This window comes from Ovis canadensis, chromosome 19 (genome assembly GCF_042477335.2).
Source record: "Ovis canadensis isolate MfBH-ARS-UI-01 breed Bighorn chromosome 19, ARS-UI_OviCan_v2, whole genome shotgun sequence".
In the NCBI taxonomy this organism is placed as follows: Eukaryota; Metazoa; Chordata; class Mammalia; order Artiodactyla; family Bovidae; genus Ovis; species Ovis canadensis.
In genome coordinates, this window is record NC_091263.1 from 17,397,814 (window position 1) to 17,420,293 (window position 22,480).

A 22,480-nucleotide genomic window follows, 5' to 3' on the forward strand; every position below is an offset into this window, starting at 1 on the left:
TGTCACCCTGCTTATTAACTTACATGCAGAGTACATCATGCAAAATGCTGGGCTGGATGAAGCACAGGCTGGAATCAAGATTGCCGGGAGAAATATCAATAACCTCAGATATGCAGATAACACCACCCTTATGGCAGAAAGCAAAGAAAAACTGAAGAGCCTCGTGATGAAAGTGAAAGAGGAGAGTGAAAAAGTTGGCTTAAAGTTCAACATTCAGAAAACTAAGATCATGGCCTCTGGTCCCATTACTTCATGGCAAATAGATGAGGAAACAATGGGAACAGTGACAGACTTTATTTTTTGAACTCCAGAATCACTGCAGATGGTGACTGCAGCCATGAAATTAAAAGACATTTGCTCCTTAGAAGAAACGCTGTGACCAACCCAGACAGCATATTATAAAGCAGAGACATTACTTTGCCTGCAAAGGTCCATCTAATAAAAGCTATGGTTTTTCCAATAGTCACGTATGGATGTGAGAGTTGGACTGTAAAGGAAGCTGAGTGCCAAAGAATTGATGCTTTTGAACTGTGGTGTTGGAGAAGACTCTTGAGAGTCCCTTAGACTGCAAGGAGATCAAACCAGTCCATCCTAATGGAAATCAGTCCTGAATATTCATTGGAAGGACTGATGCTGAAGCTGAAGCTCCAGTAGTTGGGCCACCTGATGCAAAGAACTGACTCATTTGAAAAGATCGTGATGCTGGGAAAGATTGAAGGCAGGAGGAGAAGGGGACAACAGAGGATGAGACAGTTGGATGGCATCACCGACTCAATGGATATGAGTTTGAGCAAGCTCTGGGAGTTGGTGATGGACAGGGAAGCCTGGCAATGCTGCAGTCTATGGGGTCACAAAGGGTCAGACTGACTCAGTGACTGAACTGAACTGAACTGATGTTCGAGTATCTCCTGGTTTATAGTCTGTGGGAACTTGAATAGAATTTGTATCCTACTGTTGTGTGAAAATTATATAAATCTTAATTATGTTGAATTGATTCATAATGCTTTTTAAGGTCTACTATATCCTTCTATTTTTCTGTCTATTCTATTACTTTTTGAGAGTTTTATATTGAAACTCCCAACTAAAAATTCATAATTTATCTGCTTAAAAAATAATTATATGGTGAAACTCTGTTTAACTTTGTTCTGTATTTTCCAAATCTCCTCTAAATGTGTTGTCATACTTTCATAGTTTTAAAAATAAAGAAGAAAAAGTACGAAAGCCCAACAATTTTGTAGAGATCATCCAGTCCTACTTCTTTCCCTTATAGTTGAAAACACTGAGTGCTCTTGAGATTATAAATGTAGGAAGTTGCATGGTGATAGAAACTGCATTTTTTGACTCCTAAGTTCTGATGTTTTTTTTACTTTCTCTTGAATACTATGAAATTTTAATCTATAATATAAAAATTATCTTATTTTCACTTTAAATTCTCTTTGGAAGTAAGCAGATTTGGTATTGTAGTCATACAGTCATTGTTTACAAGCGATATATCAGGACTTCCCTGGTAGTACAATGGAAAAGAGTCACCCTCCCAATGCAGGGGAAACGGGTTTGGTCTCTTATCTGGGAAGATTCCACATGATGCAAAGCAACTAAGCCCGTGCACCACAACTACAGAAGCCCTCACACCCTAGAGCCTGTATGCCACACTGATGAGCCCACAAGCTGCAACTCCTGAAGCCCAAGTGCCTAGAGCTTGTGCTCAGCAACGAGATGCTACCACAGCGAAAAATCTGCACCGCAGCCAAGAGTAGCCCCGCTCACCACAACTAAAGAAATCCCCCATGAAGCAACGAAACCCATTGCAGCCGTTAACTGATCAAAAGAGGAGGTATCATCTAGAAATGGACATGACGAAAATTGAAATTATAATGTTGAAATACCCCAAGTGTAAAGATAGTGGTGTAGGTAGTTATTTGCTCAAACTCAGAAGAGTTGCATCATCTGGGTTAGTCTGTATTTAAAATGTATGTGCTTTCTATAACAACAGTGTTGGAGAGCAAAATAATAATGACAACTTTTTTGTTTGGAGGAGCAATCATTTTTCTCAGTCACATACAAACAATAAAAGCAATTTCTATTATAAGTAGCCATTTGTCTTCATTCCTATTCTGTATGTATTTATTCACACTGTCTCATTAAATTCTGAGATTATTCAGAACTCCTTGGATATGTTGTAATTTTACCATCTGGGATACATCAGTCATAAAATACATATACATTGTAATAAAAACTGATGCTTCATAAGAATTCATATTGGCTATACTCCATATCTAAGACCTTTGTTCTGTTGAACAATGAAACTGTGTAATATTTCAGTTCAAAAAAAAATTGATCTTGTTTTCTAATTTTTTTCAGACTCTGCTTTAACACTAAAGTAACGTTCATGGAATGTAGAAATCTTTGGAGAATTTGTGTAAAATCCATGTTATTTATTTAGCTCATGAGTTTCACTTTAATCCTACAAATATCTATAATAATTGTACTATATTAAGTTATTTAGAACAGTTTGGCAGGGTTGTACAGACCTTGGTGGTCTTATTAAATTCTATATAACTAGTAATACGTTGTGGTGTATTGTGATAGATAAAAAATTACTCACTAGCCCCTTTCTCATCTGTTAATATATTTAACTCGTTCCAGATGCTCCACAAATACAGAGAAGAAATAGAGAAAAATTAGGGAAGTTATATGAATGCTTCCTGCATGCAAAATATTATTTGAATATTGGGGGATCAACAGACAGAAAACAATGTTTCCAATATCAAATCATTTTTTACTGAAGATTCAAAATAATATCCCTGTCCTTGGAGAGGATACAATCAAGTGGTGGGAATTAGGTAGTAAACATCATTGTAATATGTCACACAATATTGTAAAACCAGAAGTTAAGAGGATGTGAATGTCAAGCAGGAGAAATTGCAACTGGTTGAGGACTTCCAAGACGACTTCTTGAAAGGCATGGTGTTTGAGGTGGGTCTTGAAAGTAGGCAATTTACAGGTTATTCTACAGTAAGGAGGATACATGAGCAAAGATAAAGAGAATACATTGGATATTTTGGGGGAATAACATAATGTAAATTGATATTGTTTGGAAGGATGAATAGTGATGCTTGCTAGCTACCATTTAATGAACACCTGCATGCTGTACTTCTTGCCACATACCCTGCATGCATCATTTTATAGAACTTTCTGAATACTTTATGAGGTACTGCTAGTATTATTCCCACTTTCCGGATGAAAAGATATGAAATGATTCACTGAAGGTCATACAGCTATTAAATTGATGTTTTTATATCTTAGTCTAAGTCTGACTGGTAATAAAATTCATAATCTTAAGTATTTCACTATAGAGTTACATTGTGGAAAATTAAAAGTGGGGACATTATTTCCAACTGTTAGCAGTAGCAAACTATACATCTTCTGGCAAAAGTACCAATTATTGTGAGTTTCTAAGATTAATCTCTTATTGATGAGTTGAAATAATTAATATGGGGAAAGAGAGAGTAGACAAATTGGTTAGTAGGCTATTTCAGTTCAGTTCAGTCACTCAGTCGTGTCCGACTCTTTGCAACCCCATGAATCGCAGCACACCAGGCCTCCCTGTCTATCACCAACTCCCAGAGTTTACCCAAACTCATGTCCATCAAGTCGGTGATGCCATCCAGCCTACTCATCCTCTGTCGTCCCCCTCTCCTCCTGCCCCCAATCCCTCCCAGCTTCAGAGTCTTTTCCAGGGAGTCAACTCTTCGCATGAGGTGGCCAAAGTACTGGAGTTTCAGCTTTAGCATCATTCCTTCCAGTGAACACCCAGGACTGATCTCCTTTAGGATGGACTGGTTGGATCTCCTTGCAGTCCAAGAGACTCTCAAGGGTCTTCTCCAACACCACAGTTCAGAAGCATCAATTCTGCGGCTCTCAGTTTTCTACACAGTCCAACTCTCACATCCGTACATGACCACTGGAAAAACCATAGCCTTGACTATATGGACTTTGTTGGCAAAGTAATGCTTCTGCTTTTGAATATGCTATCTAGGTTGGTCATAACTTTCCTTCCAAGGAGTAAGTGTCTTTTAATTTCATGGCTGCAATCACCATCTGCAGTGATTTTGGAACCCCCAAAATAAAGTCTGCCACAGTTTCCACTGTTTCCCCATCTATTTGCCATGAAGTGATGGGATCGGATGCCATGGTCTTAGTTTTCTGAATGTTGAGAAAGTTTAAGCCAACTCTTTCACTCTCCTCTTTCACTTTCATCAAGAGGCTTTTATTTCCTCTTCACTTTCTGCCATAAGGTGGTGTCATCTGCATATCTGAGGTTATTGATATTTCTCCCAGCAATCTTGATTTCATCTTGGGCTTCTTCCAGCCCAGTGTTTCTCATGATGCACTGTGCATAGAAGTTAAATAAGCAGGGTGACAATACACAGCCTTGACATATTCCTTTTCCTATTTGGAACCAGTCTGTTGTTCCATGTCCAGTTCTAACTTGCTTTCTGACCTACATACAGGTTTGTCAAGAGGCAGGTCAGGTGGTCTGGTATTCCCATCTCTTTCAGAATTTTGCACAGTTTATTGTGATCCACACAGTCAAAAGGCTTTGTCATAGTCAATAAAGCAGAAATAGATGTTTTTTGGAACTCTCCTGCTTTTTCGATCCAGTGGATGTTGGCAATTTGATCTCTGGTTCCTCTGCCTTTTCTAAAACCAGCTTGAACATCTGGAAGTTCATGGTTCACATATTGCTGAAACTTGGCTTGGAGAATTTTGAGCATTACTTTACTAGCATGTGAGATGAGTGCAGTTGTGTGGTAGTTTGAGCATTCTTTGGCATTGCCTTTCTTTGAGATTGGAATGCCAATGTAGGCTATTTAGAGCACTCTAAATGAATTGGTGAGGAACTGAGCTGTGTTTGTAGCCGTAAGATTAGAAAGGGGGAAACAAAACACACTAACACTTATTTAATGACCAGCCTTGATAGCATATTGAAAAGCAGAGACATTACTTTGCCAACAAAGGTCTGTCTAGTCAAGGCTATGGTTTTTCCTGTGGTCATGCATGGATGTGAGAGTTGGACTGTGAGGAAGGCTGAGCACCGAAGAATTGATGCTTTTGAAGTGTGGTGTTGGAGAAGACTCTTGAGAGTCCCTTGGACTGCAAGGAGATCCAACCAGTCCATTCTGAAGGAGATCAACCCTGGCATTTCTTTGGAAGGAATGATGCTACAGCTGAAACTCCAGTACTTTGGCCACCTCATGAGAAGAGTTGATTCATTGGAAAAGACTCTGATGCTGGGAGGGATTGGGGGCAGGAGAAGAAGGGGACCACAGAGGATGAGATGGCTGGATGGCATCGCTGACTCGACGGACGCGAGTCTGAGTGAACTCTGGGAGTTAGTGATGGACAGGGAGGCCTGTCTTGCTGTGATTCATGGGGTCGCAAAGAGTCAGACACGACTGAGTGACTGAACTGAACTGAACTTGGTTATTAACTCCACTTTTCATCCATATATCCAAATAGATGTCTAAGATTATGTGCCACTGTCTTCCCTTACCGCTAAGATCCTTCCCCTTGCTTTCAAAACATTTAAAAAAATGTTTGACTGATTATTGCTATAGACTGAATGGTTGTGTCCCCCCCTCCAAAACATGACGATAACAGGAAGTGTTAGCATGGTATTGGGGAGGTGATAATATAGTGAAGGCAGAGCTCTCATGAATGGAATTAATTCACTTGTAAAAAGAGAACCCCCAAAGTACCTTGCCCATTCCTCGAAATGAGGTTACAATAGAAGGCAGCCATTTATGAACCAGCAGTGGGTGCTTTCTAGATACCAGATATATCAGTGCCTTGATCTTGGATTTCTCAGCCTCCATATCTGTGAGAAATAAATTTCTGTTTATAAGTCACCCGGTCTGGTAATTTTGTTACAGCAGTCCAAACAAAGACAGAAATGGTACTGAGAAAAGGGTACTGCTGTAATAAATACCTAAAAATGTGGAAATGGCTTTGAAATTGGGTAAAAGGTAGAGGCTGGTAGAGTTTTGAGATTCATTCTAGAAAAAGCCTGTGCTGTGCTAAGTCGCTTCAGTCATGTCTGACTCTTCGTGACCCTATGATCATAATCCACCAGCCTCCTTTGTCCATGGAATTCTCTAGGCAAGAATACTGGAGTGAGTTGCCGTGCCCTCCTCCAGAGAGAAAATGTCTGCATTGCCAGAAATGAATGGATTGTTAAGGGCAACTGTGATGTGAGCCCAGAAAGAAAAGGTGAGAACTGTAGAGAAAGCTTCAGTCTTCTTGGAGAATATCCAAGTAATTTTGAACAGAATTTTGGTAGAAACGTGGACAGTAAAGGGGGCATTCTGATGAGGTCTCAGATGGAAATGAGGAGCATGTTATTGTGCAATGGAGAAAAGATCGTCCTTGTGATACAGTGGCAAAAACTTGGCTGATTTGTGTTCATATGTAGTGTTTCACGAAAGGTAGAATTTGTGAGTAATGAAAGTGAATATGTAGCTGAGGAAATATCTAAGCAAGTCTTTGCAGGTACAGCTTAGCCTCGTTTAACTAAGTAAAATAATAAGTTCCTTTATCTCCGTTGCACTGTGGAGCTGTGGGCCAGGGCCACCATCATGAAGCTGACCAGTAAAGCCCAGCTGAGCCACAGGCACTTGACTCTTAACCTGTGAGAGCTACTGTGTGGGCTGCCTTCAAAGCCATATGGGGACAAGACCAGCTATATCCTATAGGGCCCAACCCCTACCTGGCGAAACTATGCGGTTACCTGCCCTAGTAGGTCTGGAAGGGGTCCATAGTCCCGGTGTGCCTGGGGGAGAGCATAGAGCCAAATGTTATTCTCCAGAGTTAATGTTCAGGCTTGCTCGGAACCTTTCATTCCTTTCTTTCTTATCTCTCCCTTTGGAAAGGGAATGTCTGTCCTGTGCCTGGCCCACTACTGTATTTTGGAAGCAGAGGACACATTTAATTTCACAGGTTCACAGATGGAGAGAAATTTGCCTCAAGATGAATCCTGCATTCAGTCTCACCCATGTCTGATTTAGGTGATATTTAGATGAGACTTCGGACTTCAGATTTTTTGGGTTGATGCTGGAAGCAGTTAAAACTTCTGGGAATGGAATAAATGTATTTTTCATGGGAGAGGAATGTGAATTTTGGGGCCAGAGATGGGATGCTATAGACTGAATATTTGTGTCACTTCAAATTCATATTGAAACCTAATCCTCAACGTGATGTTATTAGAAGGTAGATGCAGTGGGTGGTGATTAAATCATAAAGACAGAGCCTTTATGAATGGGGATTAGTATCCTTATAAAAGAGGTTCCAGAGTGATAGTACTCTTGTTATCCCTAGAGCCGTGGTTAACTAATTTGAAAATTAAAAAGTGGTAGAGTTGTCTGACTGAAAATTGAGTGTCTGTAACCATTCATAACTATTGCATTAAATGAATGAATGAATAAACTAATAGCCCAAACATGACTGCCTAATTTTTTTTTACTCAACTATTATTTTATTTTAATTTTTATTTTTACTTTATTTTACTTTACAATACTGTATTGGTTTTGCCATACATTGACATGAATCCACCATGGGTGTACATGAGTTCCCAATCCTGAACTCCCCTCCCACCTCCCACCCCATATCATCTCTCTGAATCATCCCCGTGCACCAGCCCCAAGCGTCCTGTATCCTGTATTGAACATAGACTGGCGATTCATTTCTTACATGATAGTATACATGTTTCAATGCCATTCTCCCAAATCATCCCACCCTCTCCCTCTCCCTCAGAGTCCAAAAGTCCGTTCTATACATCTGTGTCTCTTTTGCTGTCTCGCATGGTTATCATTACCATCTTTCTAAATTCTGTATATATGTGTTAGTATACTGTATTGGTGTTTTTCTTTCTGGCTTACTTCACTCTGTATAATCAGCTCCAGTTTCATCCATCTCATTAGAACTGATTCAACTGTATTCTTTTTAATGGCTGAGTAATACTCCATTCATCTGCTGTACCCCAGTGTTCATTGCAGCACTGTTTATAATAGCCAGGACATTACTGCCTAATTTTGAATAGACATTCAATGTTTTCTATTTTCCAAAATATAATTTTAAAATTTTCTTTTGAATTATCTAGCATAGTATATTAGCTAAGTTATGAAATAAAAAGTTGAAAACAGAAGTTGAGTAAGGCAAGTATACTCAGCACAGCTCTGCATCTGTCATCATCTCTTTAAACTGAAGTGTGGACGCCTGTCTCTATGACTTTATAGGGCATCCCGCAGACTCCAGCACTCTCACCACAGTTTCTTTCTCCTCTTCATTTGTACCCTTTGTGCACATAGTAATCATGTTCTACTTTCTTTTATATTCTTTATTAGGTTGGTGAAAAAGTAATGTGGTATTGAAACATGAATTTTAAATCATTAAAACTAGGCTCAAACACATCTTAATTCATCAAAATAGGAACCATTACATTCAACACGGTTTTGCCAACAAGAAATGTTTGCTTATTCTTGTAGCATAAAAATCCATGCTTTGGTATTCCATGAACTCTTGGAAAGCATTTTCTGCCTCCTGCTGATTATGGAACATTTTCCCTGCAAAATGTCAAGATGCTTGAAGAAGTGGTAGTCGCTTGGTGAGAGGTGAGGTGAACATGACAGATGAGGCAAAACTTTGTAGCCCAACTTGTTCAACTTTTGAAGTGTTGGTCGTGCTATGTGTGACTGGGTGTTGTCATGCACAAAAATTGGGCCCATTCTATCCACCAATGCCAGCTGCAATCATTGCAGTTTTTGATGCATTTCACCAGTTTGCTGAGCATACTTCCCAGATGTAATGGTTTTGCCTGGATTAAGAAAGCTATAGTGGATCAAATCGGCAGATTGCCAAACAGTGACCATGACCTTTGTTTTGGTGCAAGTTTGGCTTTGAAAAGTGCTTTGGAGCTGCTTCTTGGTCCAGCCACTGAGCTAATCATTGCTGATTTTCATATAAAATCCACTTTTCATTACTCGTCACAATCCAATCAAGAAATGGTTCATTGTTGCTACGTGGAGTAAAAGAAGATGACACTTCAAAATGACGAGTTTTCTTTATCATCAGCTCACGAGACACCCACTTATCAAGCTTTTTCACCTTTCCAATTTGCTTCAAATGCTGAATGACCATAGAATGGTTGATGCTGAGTTCTTTGGCAACTTCTCATATAGTTGTAAGAGGATCAATTTTGATGATCCTCTCAACTGGTCATTGTCAGCTTCCAGTGGCCAGCCACTGCACTCTTTCATCTTCACGGCTCTCATTTGCTCTGCAAAACTTCTCGAATCACCACTGCAGAGTATGTTTGTTAGCAGTTCCTAGGCCAGGTGTGTTGTTGATGTTGCAAATTGTCTCTGTAACATATTGTTTATGACCCATTTTGAACTCAGTAAGAAAATCACTCGAATTTGCTTTTTGTCTAACATCGTTTCCTTAGTCTAAAATGAACATAAAATAAACATCAAGTAATAAGTCATTATCAAAAAAAAGCAATAAATGAGCATTAAAGTGATGTATAATGTAATCACATTTATTTAAGAATATATTCCAGTATCAAACAGCAAAATTCAGCAATCCAAAACTGCAGATTACTTTTGCATCAGCCTAAATACTTTATTTGTATTTTTAGTATTCTCTTCAATATGCTGTTTCTTTGTAGAAACATATTTTAGTATTCATTTATTTATTTACTTTTGGCTGAGCTGGGTCTTCATTGCTTCGCGTGGGCTTTCTATAGTTTCAGACAGTGGGGGCTACTCTCTAGTTGCTGTGTGCAGGCTTCTCATTGCAGTGGCTTCTGTTGTTGCAGAGCATGGGCTGTAGGGCACGGGGCTCCAGTAGTTGCTGCATGTGATCTAAGTTGTTGCAGCTTTCAGGCTCCAGAGCACAGGTTTAGTAGTTGTGGCCCAAGGGCTTAGTTGCCCTGCAACATGTGGGATCTTCCCAGACCAGGGATCAAACTGGTGTCATTGCAAGGTGATTCTCAACCACTGGATCACTAGGAAAGCCCTGTAGAAATATTTTAAAGTAACTTCACTTTGTGAGGAAAATTCTGGATAATACAATCTGTATATGTGTTTTAACTAGTTAAATATAGCTGATGTGGCAATAATTTTGAAAACCAACCAAATGCTGGAGAAAAGGTAACAGAAATAATGAAAATCTGGTTTGAAAAGAGTATTTCATAACCTGTATTATACATTCTATTAGCCTGGATAAACTATCAAATCTAAAATACCAAGAGGTTTAAGTTTGACACAATTGAAAATGAGTATCACTACTTAAATAATAATGACATTTTCTTGGTATTAATTTATCTTCTCAGTATTATGCACTGACTTCCTAAGAAAATCTGAAAACTTTATCTACCATTTAAAAGTAATCTTTTAATCCCCTTAACATTTTATAATAGGCTATCATAATGGATTTTCCTAAGCTTTCCACTGATGCAGTGTAGTGAACTTAGAGTGCTTTTTCCAGTGGTTCTAGGATGGACAGAATCCGAGGCAATTGAGTGATAGTAATATCATTCTCTGCTTTCTTTTATACCTCTTAACTTTCGTTATTTGTTACTAGTATTCTCTTCAATATGCTCGCTCTTTGTACGAATATTTTAAAGTGACTTCACTCTGTGAGGAATAATCTAGATGATACAGCCTGTAGATCTGTTTAGCTAGTTAAAAATAACTGCAGTATGGTAAAAGTAAATGGATCACTGAAGGGCACCAGATACTTTACATGTGGTACCTCCCATCTTTCCAGCAGGAGGCCTCACATCCCATTTAGAACATATGACCTGCTTTTATATGGTCTGAGTGAGGGTTCTAGTATCAATTTGATATTAAATACTAAGAAATCCTATTTTCCTTATTAAATAATAAATCGAAGGTTCTTGAATGAACTTGTAATGGATTATCTCACTGTTTGTAGAACTGTTCCCCAACTCCTTACCCTTGGCTTAGTTGTCCCAATACCTGCTTTAGACTTATGAGTCTCCCTCATCGCTCTTCATATTTGAGCTTGGGATTGGTAGGCCTTTACCCAGTGACCAGTGTTATCTCCTCCTACTGTTACCAAATCTCAAGTCCGTGTGCCTGATACACAGTGAGGCCCATCAATACTAAAACATTAGAGTTTGGAACAGAGAAAGATTTATTACAGATTTATACAAAGAGATGGGTGGCTCATGCCCTAAGAACCCCAAAGTTACTGAAAACTTTCAGCAAACCCCTTTAAAAGCAAAAGGTGGGGGAGGGGCATGGTTTGTTGTTGCAAACTTTTTGGTGTCAAATCCTTTGCTGTTGAGATCAGGTCATGGTGAGGTAACAGTCAGGTAATGGTATTCTTGTGAGTCTCTACCAGACAACTTTTATTCTCGGTCCTGACAAAAAAGGGCAGGGTCTTAAGGTACAACTTTCATCCTCCAAGGTCCCAATCCTGGCTAAGAGAAGGTGGATCGCAATTGGCAGCTCCTGTAGGGCCAGGTCCCCACATCCTGCCAAGCTGCCATTGCTGAGGGAGCCAGGTGCCCAACTCAGCTGGTCTCTAATCTCCTCATGCCACCCAAATGGGGAAGACTGGGTCTCGGAGAGTATGACCCAGGCAGGAAGTCGCAGAGACAGGAAGGGAGAGCGGTTCACTGCTGCCTCAAGGACTGGGGCAAGGCTAGTGGGGGGCCTTAGTGAGGGCGCTGGAGCCCTGCAGGATGTAGTCCCCAGTCTCTTCCCTGGGCACTCCACCTCACCTGCTGGCCCAAGGCTAGGTGAGCTGGAGGCCTCCAGGAGAAGGGCTGAATCTGCCTCTTACCTCACTCTCCACCTCACGACCCCCCCAACCCTGTTGTCTAAATCCCCTCACTAACTCATTATTTTAACAGTTGGTTGCTTGTGGGCAGGGCCCACCGCTGCACTGTTCAGTGGCTGAGCGAACCCCTAACAGTCGCTCATTGACAGTTGTTGAGTGGATGGGGCCCGCTGAGGCCTTGACTAATAGATGAACAGGACACATTGCCTGGTAACAGGATACGAAGTAAAGGTGCACAGCAGTGGCTGCTGTGCTAAGGACTGAGGTCACTGCACTCTGTTACAACAAGTTAGAGATATTACTATTACTGTTTAAAATTTCCTGGAGCTCATTAAAAGTAAAGAAAACAAAATACAAAGGATGTCACCAAGACAGCAGAGTGAATACAAGGCATCAGACTTTTCTTCCTCCCACAGATGCACTGAATGAGCAGCTCCACACAGATCAGTTCCTTTGGAAGGAAATCTAGAAACTAGTTTAGTTCCTCCTATGGATTCCCTGGTGGCTTAGAGGTTAAAGTATCCGCCTGGAATGAGGGAGACCGGGGTTCGATCCCTGGGTCAGGAAGATCCCCTAGAGAAGGAAATGGCAACCCACTCCAGTACTCTTGCCTGGAGAATCCCATGGAGGGAGGAGCCTGGTCGGCTACAGTCCATGGGGTCGCAAAGAGGCGGACACGACTGAGGGACTTCACTTCACTTCACTTCACTTAGTCCTCCTACACATTGAGGTGACTGAGGAAATAACTACACAGAAATGAGTAGGAAAAGCTAAGATACATTCATGCCATAAACCTTTAGTTTAACCGCGGAGGAACCCAGCAGTTTCTCCCTGAGAAACAGATGGTTTGGACCACACAGCTAGTTCCTCAGCTTTTATGGCTGCTACCCAAGGGACCAGCTCCTAGATCACCTAGCTCTGAGAGCCAATGGGAATCAGCATTTGTGCATCCACCAGGACCGTGTTAAGCAAACAGGTGGTTTTAAACAAAAGTGCAAACACTTAACCTTGGCTGTACCCTTGGACTCAACACAGAGGGACCAGAATAAAACACAAAATAACCATTTTATCCGTGGAAGGAATTTAACTGCATACTTTTCTAGTTGCTGCCCAAGAATTGGGCTTCTAACCAGCTTGCATCTGGAAGCTGATTGTACTCTTCCAGGAGCCTGAAAGGGCTTGTGAGCACTTTCCTCTCCCTCTCTCCAGTTATAAAAGTGAGTGTCCAGCTTCTTTCTGAAAGGAGCTCATCTGTGCATCTAGCACCCCAGCTTTTATGACTGCCACTCAAGGGACTGGCTCCCAAGTCACCTAGCTTAGAGAACCAAAAGGGTTTGGCATTCACAGTCCCCTTCCACCATAGAAAACAAGTAAGCAATTTCTAACAGATGTGTAAGCACGTCCTGCCAGGCTTATCACAGAGAGAGCAGACAAAAACACAAGTCTCAGTTTTCCCTAGAATGGATTTGACTATATACTTTTTCAGCTGCTGCCTAATGGTTCTAATTAATCTGCATCTGGGAGCTAATGGGGCACATAATTAGTAGTAGTTCTGTGAGATCCTGAATGGACATGTGGAAACTGGGGTGAGACGAGAGAAGGCAGAAGATCAGACAGAAGAAAGGATCAGTGAGCTTGAAGACAGTTCACTGGAGATCATACAGTCAGGGGAGCGAAAAGAACAGAAAAGGTGAAGACAGGGAGTGGAGTAATATATAGAAAGTTCTAAAAGAACTGATGAAAGAAAGAAAACTGCCAGTCAAGAATAGTGTTTCTGGTAAAGTTGTTCTTCAGAATTGGTGGAGAAATAGAGATATTGTTAAAAGGTGAAGGAATTCATCACCACTAAACCTGCCTTACAAGAAATGCTAAAGGAATTCTTCAAGCTGAAATGAAAGGATGCTAATTAGGAATATGAAAATATAAAAGTATAAAACTCACTGATACAGGTAAATATAAAGTTGTATTAAAAATAATATATGATAGTATTATGTAAATCACATATAGCTGTGGTATAAAGGTAAAAAGACAAAAGTATTGAAAATCTCTGTAGATAGAATAATTTGGGGGCTTCCGTAATAGCTCAGGTGGTAAATAATCTGCCTGCAATGAAAGAGATCCCGGTTAGGCTACCCACTCCAGTATTTTGGGGCTTCCCTGGTGGCTCAGCTGGTAAAGAATCCTCCTGCAATGTGGGAGATCTGGGTTCAATCCCTGGGTTGGGAAGATCCCCTGGAGAAGGGAATAGCTACTCACTCCAGTGTTTTAGCCTGGAAAATTCAATTGACTGTATACTCCATGGGGTAGCAAAGAGTCAGACACTTAAATGATTTTTATTGGACACATAATATGGAAAGGTGTAAATTGTGACATCAGAACATAAAAGGTGGGGACAGAGAGTAAACATGAGGAGCTTTTGTATGTTATTGAAGTTATCAGCTTAAAATGAACTATTATAATTGTGGATGTTTTAGGCAAGTCTCAAAGCAAAACCCTTTGGTAGATATGCAAAAGATAATGCAAAAGAAATCCAGGTATACCACTATAGAAGAAGCAAAAGATCTATAAAACACTTGGAAAAAAATTAACAAAGGGGCAATAATAAGTTTTTACTTGTTAAAAATTACTCCAGATGTAAATGGACTAATTCTCTAATCATAGACTGAAAATGAAGGGAAGGAAAAAGATATTCCACATGAATGAAAACCAAAAGAGACCCAGAAATAGCTATTCTTATATAAAACAGAATAGAAGTAAAAAATGTAAAAAGTGTCAGGGTAGCTATACAGTGATAAAGAGGTCAATTCATCAAGAGAATATAATAACTGAAAATATTTATGCACCCAGTATTGGAGCATCTAAATATATAAAGCAAATATCTGAAGAGAGAAATGGACAGCAGTACCACTATAATTAAAATTGAAATTAAAAGATGCATGCTCCTTGAAAGAACAGCTGTGACAAACCTAGACAGTGTATTAAAAAGCACATATATCACTTTGCTGACAAAGGTCCATATAGCCAAGGCTGTGGTTTTTCCAGTAGTCTTGTCTGGATGTGAGAGCTGGACCATAAGGAAGGCTGAGTGCTGAGGAATTAATATTTTTGAACAACAACAATAATAGGGGATTTCATTACCTGACTTTGAACAATGAATAGATCATCCAGACAGGAAATCAGTAAGAAAACTTTAGACTTATATTATGCTTTAGATGAGACTTCCACAGATGTATACAGAACATTCTATCTAACAGCAGCAGAATGCACATTCTTCTCAGATGTACATGGAGCATTTTTCAGGATATATCATATTCCAATACTATCAGGCATCTTTTCTGACCATAATGGTGTGAAACTAGAAATCAATAACAGGGGAAAAACTGGAAAATTGACAAATATGTAGAGATTAAACAACATGCTCCTGAAAAACCAGTTGGTCAAAAAAGAAATAAGAAACCTGAAAATGTCATGAGACAAAATGAAATACAACATACTAAAATTATGGGATATTGTAAAAACAATTCTAAGGGGGAAGTTTATAATGATAAATGTTTACATTAAGAAGAAAGACCTCACGCAAACTAACTTTACACTAGAAGGAACTAGAAAAAAGAAGAGCTACTAAGCCTAAATTTAGTTGGAGGAGGAAATAACAAATCAAAAGTAAATGAAAGATTAAAAAATAATAGAAAAAGATCAGTGAAAGTAAGAGTTGGTTTCTTGATAAAAGACACAAAACTTTAGCTAGACCAGCAGGAAAAAAAAAAAAAAGACTCAAAATCATAAGTGAAAGAGAATTTATAGCTGAGCTACAGAAACGCAAAGGATCCTAAGAGACTATGACAAAAAATTAGATGCTAACAAATTGAATAATTTAGAAGAATGGATAAATTCCTTGAAGCATATAACCTCCCAAGACTGAATCAGAATGAAATAGATTGGAACAAAAAACAACAAGTAAGGTGATTGAGTCAGTAATCTAAAATTCTCCCAACAGAAAAGTTCAGAACCAGATGACTTTATTGGTAAGTTCTATCAAAAATTTAAGAGTAATTAGTGGGAATTCCTTCTCAACCTCTTTCAAAAAATTGAAGAGAACAACTCCAAATACATTTTACAAAGCCAGCATTAACTTGATATCAGCATCATAAAAGAACACCACTAGAAAAGAGAACATCAGACTAGTATACCCAATGAACATATGTGCAAAAATCCTCAATTTTCTAGCAGACAATTGAGCACATAGAAAGTATCATACACCAGGAGCAAGTAGAATTTATTGATAAGATGCATGGATGGTTTAACACTTTTAAATGAATAATCATGATACACCCCAGTGAAGGGAAAGGAAATCAAATATTGCCATCTGAGTAGATGAAGAGAAAGCATTTGACAAAAGTTAATATCTCTTGATGATGAAAACTCTTGACAGATTGGATGTAGAAGGATTATATTTCAATAAAATGATGACCGTATGTAACAAGCTCACAGGTAACATCGTGCTCGCTAGTGAAAAACTTAAAGCTTTCATCTAAGATCAGCAACAAGACCAGGGTGCCCACTCACACCACTGTTATTCAACGTGGTACTAGAGTTTCTAGCCAGGACGGTCAGGCAAGAAAGAGAAATAAAAAACGTCCATATCTGAAAGGAAGAAGTAAAATTTTCTCTGTTTGTAGAATACATGATCTCATATATAGAAAATCCTGAGGACGCCACTAAAAAATTGTTGAAACTAATAAATGAGCTCAAAGTTGTAAGACACAAAACCAACCAACAGAAGTGAGTTGCATTTCTGTACACTGACAACAAAGTAGCTGAAAAAGAAATGAAAATAATTAATTTACAGTTGTGTCCAAAAAACGCTTAGTAATAAAGTTAATCAAAGAGGTAAAAGATCTATAAACTGAAAACTGTAAAACATAGATGAAAGAAACAAGGCAAAAATAAGTGGAAAGATATCCCATATTCATAGATTCAGTTCAGTTCAGTCGCTCAGTCGTGTCCGACTCTTTGCGACCCCATGAATCGCAGCACGCCAAGCCTCCCTGTCCATCATCAGCTCCCGGAGTTCACTCAGACTCATGTTCATTGAGTTGGTGATGCCATCCAGCCATCTCATCCTCTGTCGTCCCCTTCTCCTCCTGCCCCCAATCCCTCCCAGCATCAGAGTCTTTTCCAATGAGTCAACTCTTTGCATGAGGTGGCCAGAGTACTGGAGTTTCAGCTTTAGCATCATTCCTTCCAAAGAAATCCCAGGGCTGATCTCCTTCAGAATGGACTGGTTGGATCTCCTTGCAGTCCAAGGGACTCTCAAGAGTCTTCTCCAACACCACAGTTCAAAGCATCAATTCTTTGGTGCTCAGCCTTCTTCACAGTCCAACTCTCACATCCATACATAACTACTGGAAAAACCATAGCCTTGACTAGATGGCCCTTAGTCGGCAGAAGAATTTATATTGTTAAAATGTCCATACAACCCAAAGTAATCTACAGATTCTGTTCAATCCCTATCAAAATTCCAGTGACATTTTCACAGAAATAGAAAAAATCCTAAAATTTGTATGCAACCACAAAACTCCAAATAGCTAAGCAATCTTGAACAAGAAGAGAAAACTTGGAGGTTTTCTACTTCCTGATTTCAAACTATTTTACAAAATTATAGTAATCAAAGGGGTATGGTATCAGCATTAAAAACAGACACAGATCAGTGGAACAGAATACATAGCCCAGAAATAAACCCAGGTATATAGAGGTCAACCAGTTTTAAACATAGGTACTGAATAGGGAAAAGATAGTCCCTTCATTAAATTGTCTTGGAAAACTGGGTGTTCATATGCAAAAGAATGAAATTGGATCCTTAACTTAAACTGTACACAAAAATAAACTTGAAATTTATTTTTGGATTAAAGACCAAAACCAAACTGTAAAATTCCTAGAAGGAAACTTAGAGGAAAAGTTTCTTGAGATTGATTTTATCAATGATTCTTTGGATCTGACACCAAAAGCATGGGCAACAAAAGTGAAAATAAAGTGAGTGAGTGAAGTCGCTCAGTCGTGTCCGAGTCTTTGCCACCCCGTGGACTGTAACCTACCAGGCTCCTCCGTCCATGGATTTTCCAGGCAAGAATACTGGAGTGGGTTGCCATTTCCCTCTCCAGGGGATCTTCCCGACCCAGGGATTGAGCCCGGGTCTCCCGCCTTGCAGGCAAACACTTTAACCTCTGAGCCACCAGGGAAGCCCAAAAATAAAGTAGGACTACATTAAATTAAGCTGTTTCTTTGTAGCAAGAGACAATTAGTTAAATGAAAAGTAGCCTACAGAATGGGAGAAAATAAACATTTTACAAAGTGATTAATATCCAAAATATATAAGGAACTCATACAGCTGACACAATCAAAACATTTAAATCTTAAAATAGGCCATTTTTCTAAAGAAGCAATATGGCCATTGGTTATATGAAAAGATGCTTCACATCAGTAATCATCAGGGAAAAGCAAATCAAAATCACAGTTAGTTAGCACTTGACACCTTTTAGGATGGCTGTTATCAGAAAGTCAAAAGATAATAGAGATTGATGAGGATGTGAATACCCCGGAAACTTGTAGATGGGAATACAAAATGCTGCTGGTGCCATGGAAAACAATAAAGAGGTCTCCTCAAAAAATTAAAAATAGAACTACCATATGATTCAGCTACCCCACTTCTGGGTATTTATCTAAGGTAACTGAAATCAGGATCTCCAAGACATACTAGTACTCCCATGTTTATAGCAGTACTATTTACAGTAGCCGAGATATGGAAACAACCTGCGTGTTAATCGATGGACAAATAAAGAAGACATACAGTGGAATGCTCTTCAGCCCTAAATGAGGAGAATGTTCTGCAACCTGCAACAACATGGATTAACCTGGGGGACATTCTGCCAAGTGAAATAAGCCAATCACAGAAAGACAAATACTGTATGATTCCACTTATATCTGAAATAATCAAGTTCATATAATCAAAGAGTGGAGTGATTTCCATGGGTGAGGAAAATGGTGAAGTAGGGAGTTCTAAATTAGCAGGCATAAAATTTTAAGTAAGAAAGATGAGTAAATGATAGACGTCTGCTATACAACATTCTACCCATAGTCAGCCATACTCTTTAAATGCACTTTAACATTATTAAAAGGGTAGATCTCGTATTAAGAGTACTTGCCAAAATATAGTAAAATTAATAAAGTTTAAAAAATTTAAAATGAAGCATCAACTCAAAAAGAGAAAGATAAGCTCAACAAAGAATGCCCAAAGAAAATGTAAAGAATAAAGTACAGCTATTAAGGTGCAAGAGGAGAGTGAAAAACATTCAAAAAACCATATCATGGCATCTGGTTCCATCATTTCATGGCAGATAGATGGGGAAACAATGGAAACAGTGACAGACTTTATTTTCTTTGTCTCCAAAATCACTGCAGATGGTGACTGCAGTCGTGAAATTAAAAGATACTTGCTCCTTGAAAGAAAACCTATGACCAACCTAGACAGCATATTAAAAAGCAGAGACATACTTTGCCAATAAGGTCCATCTAGTCAAAACTATGGTTTTTCCAGTAGTCATGTATGGATGTGAGAGTTGAACCATAAAGAAGGCTGAGTGCCAAAGAATAGATGCTTTTGAACTGTGGTGCTGGAGAAGACTCTTGAGAGTCCTTGGACTGAAAGGAGATCAAACCAGACTGTCCTAAAGGAAATCAGTCCTGAATATTCATTGGAAGGACTGATGCTGAACCTGAAACTCCAATACTTTGGCCGCCTGATGGGAAGAACTGACTTACTGGAAAAGACCCTGATTGTGGGAAAGACTGAAGGCAGGAGGAGGAAGGGACGACAGAGGATGAGATGGTTTGATGGCATCACCAACTCAATGGACGTGAGTTTTTGCAAGCTCTGGGAGTTGGTGACGGACAGGGAAGACAGGGAAGAGTCTGACACTACTGAACCACTGAACTTGGTTAGTGATGTTGGATAGTGGATAGTGATAGTGGATAGTGATAGATTATCCATACTTGGATAGTGATATTCAGTGTGTGTGTGCTCAGTCATGTCAGACTCTTTGCGACACTTTAGACTGTAGCCTGCCAGGCTCCTCTGTCCATGGAATTTTCCAAGCAAGAATACTGGAGTGGGTTACCGTTTCCTACTCCAGGGTATCTTCCCAACCCAATGATCGATTCCCCGTCTCTTGCATTTCTTTTGTCTCCTGCATTGGCAGCAGATTCTTTACCACTGAGCCACCTAGGAAGCCCCAGTGGTGGTCTACTAATTTATCAATGTAGTATATGCAAGTCTTTTTCTAAAAATAGGTTTGTATTTCAAAGTAAGTTACTAGTAATTAGTTTTACTTATATTTTACCTGTATTATTAATTATTTTAATATACACATAACTTATTAAAGCTGGCAGTTAGAGACTTATATAATTCTAATGTCTTGAATTAATAGTGAATAAAATCACTTGAATTAACAATAAAAGGCAAAATAATAAGCAAAATATTCCTTTAATTTTTTAAAAATTTCACATATTCATATAGTGAAATACTTTGCTACCTTTGGTTTTCTTCAGAGTTAGAAAGGGATCAGGTCTACACTGTATACATCATATACCCAAGAGGCAATACTACCTAGTGGATAAGATCGCAGAATTAGGGAACTGCCTGACTTTAAATCCCAACTATATCATGTACTACTAGCTCTAGGACCTTAAACAAATTACTTGACTTTTCTTAGCTTTCATTTTCTCTCTGAAAATGGTCACACTGAGGTTGTTGGGAAGGCTATATAAGTGGTGTGCATTGAATAGTATCTGGCCCAGAGTAAGATTTTACCTCTTATTATAGTGGCTTAGCAGTAAAGAATCTGCATGCGATACAGGAGATGCAGGTTCAATCCCTAGGTCAGGAAGATTCCCCTGGAAAAGGAAATAGCAACTCATTCTACTATTCATGCCTGGGAAATCCCATGGGCAGAGGAGCATGGCGGGCTACAGTCCATGGGGTTGCGAAGAGTCAGACACGATTTAGCGGCTAAACCACAACAATAACAACAATGGCAAAAGTACTGGGTATCTATTAGATGTATATTGAGTAGTAGTAGAAAAGATACTGTAGCTAACCTGTACCCCTTTTCTGCTCCATCATACTTTCCTTATTTTTAATTTGGGAGCATATTATGACCAGAATGACTGAGGCTTCTCTTTTCTTCCTTTGTCTCTGGGTGGGTGGAAACACGACATGTTCAACATTTACAGAGAAGAGGCGGGCAAACAAGGTATAAAAGAGCTACTTCTCGGATTTTGGCCTGGGACTGCTCTCCTTATCCCCTGACATCTTTATTCTGTTACTTTCTAGGTTAAATGCGCTTACGGAAAAAGGAAAATTTGATAGTAAGATAATAGAATGTTGTAATATGGCAATGGATTCCTCAGCGGAGAACAACATGTATATAAACGAAGTGTGGGTTCAATGTGAGAATGAAAGTTGTTTGAAATGGAGACGGTTATCAAATGAGGATAAAGCCAAAGTCAATCACAATGAACCATGGTACTGCTTCATGAACACTGACTCAAAGTACAATAAGTGCTCTGTTTCTGAAGAAGACTTTCCTGAAGAGTCTCAGCTTTATCAAAGTGGGTATAAGATCGTCTACTCACAGCTGCCTCTTGGAAGCCTGGTTTTGGTAAAATTACAGAATTGGCCAAGGTAAGATTTTTGTTGGTGTTTTCTAGTAAACTTTTGAGGTATAGTCTTGCTAAGTTTATTAACTTTCAAAACTTTTCACACAACTTCCTTGTTGTTGTCTAAGTTATTTATTGTTTTCTGATCTCATTGTTATTCTTGCCCTGACTTGTTTGGGTTTAATTCTTCTTTGTCTAGTTTCTTAAATCGGAGACTTAGATAACTGATTCATATCTGTTTTTCTTCCAGATATGGGCAATTAAAGCTATAAATTTCTCTTTAAGCACTGCTTTAGGTATATCCCACAAATTTTAATATGTTTTGTTTTATTACTATTCAGTTTGTGATTTTTTCTTTGAAGTGAGTTATTAGAATTTGTGTTTTAAAATGACCAAATACGGGATTTAAAAAATATTGTTTTTGAGTTCTAATTTAAATCTCTTGTAGTCTGTTTCATTGAATCTTGTTTTATGGCCCAATGTGGCCTATCTTGAAAAAAATTTACATTCTTTAATTATTGCCTAGATGCTTAAAAGATCTTTTTTTCTTTTAATTTTTATACATTTACTATTTTATAGCTCAGTGTTTCCCATTCTGGGTTGATTTCTCTAGTATCCAACACACATTTTCAGTATGCAGTTTCAAGTCTTTTCATCTCAATTATGTTTTTCTTAAATTATAACCAGTTTATTCTGTTTCATTGCTTTGATTGTATGTTTGGATCCCTGTAGTTCTGATGGTGAATCTTCTCTGGTGAGCTTTGGTATTACTTTTTCTTCAGGAGTTTTCATCTTTAAAATTTACGTATTTTCCCTTTCCATATGTTATTTTTCTGAAGGAGTTTCCAGTTCTTGTGTTTTTCTAGTTCAGTCTTTATTGAAAATTTTAAAATTTCTT

General features: G+C 38.8%; 1 protein-coding gene across 5 annotated transcripts in view; it reads left to right on the top strand.

The window, feature by feature from the left end:
* ZCWPW2 (zinc finger CW-type and PWWP domain containing 2) overlaps window positions 1-22,480 on the top strand; it is a 146,425-nt gene that overhangs the window by 37,366 nt on the left and 86,579 nt on the right. For 3 of the 5 annotated variants that reach the window (XM_069561214.1, XM_069561212.1, XM_069561211.1), the window contains exon 2: window positions 21,257-21,607. In XM_069561214.1, coding sequence (XP_069417315.1) covers window positions 21,315-21,607 — 293 coding nt within the window. In that variant the 5' untranslated portion in view covers window positions 21,257-21,314. Of the gene's footprint in view, window positions 1-8,543; window positions 8,670-21,256; window positions 21,608-22,480 lie in introns of all 5 variants that reach the window. The other 2 variants (XM_069561213.1, XM_069561215.1) reach the window with 1 other exon arrangement.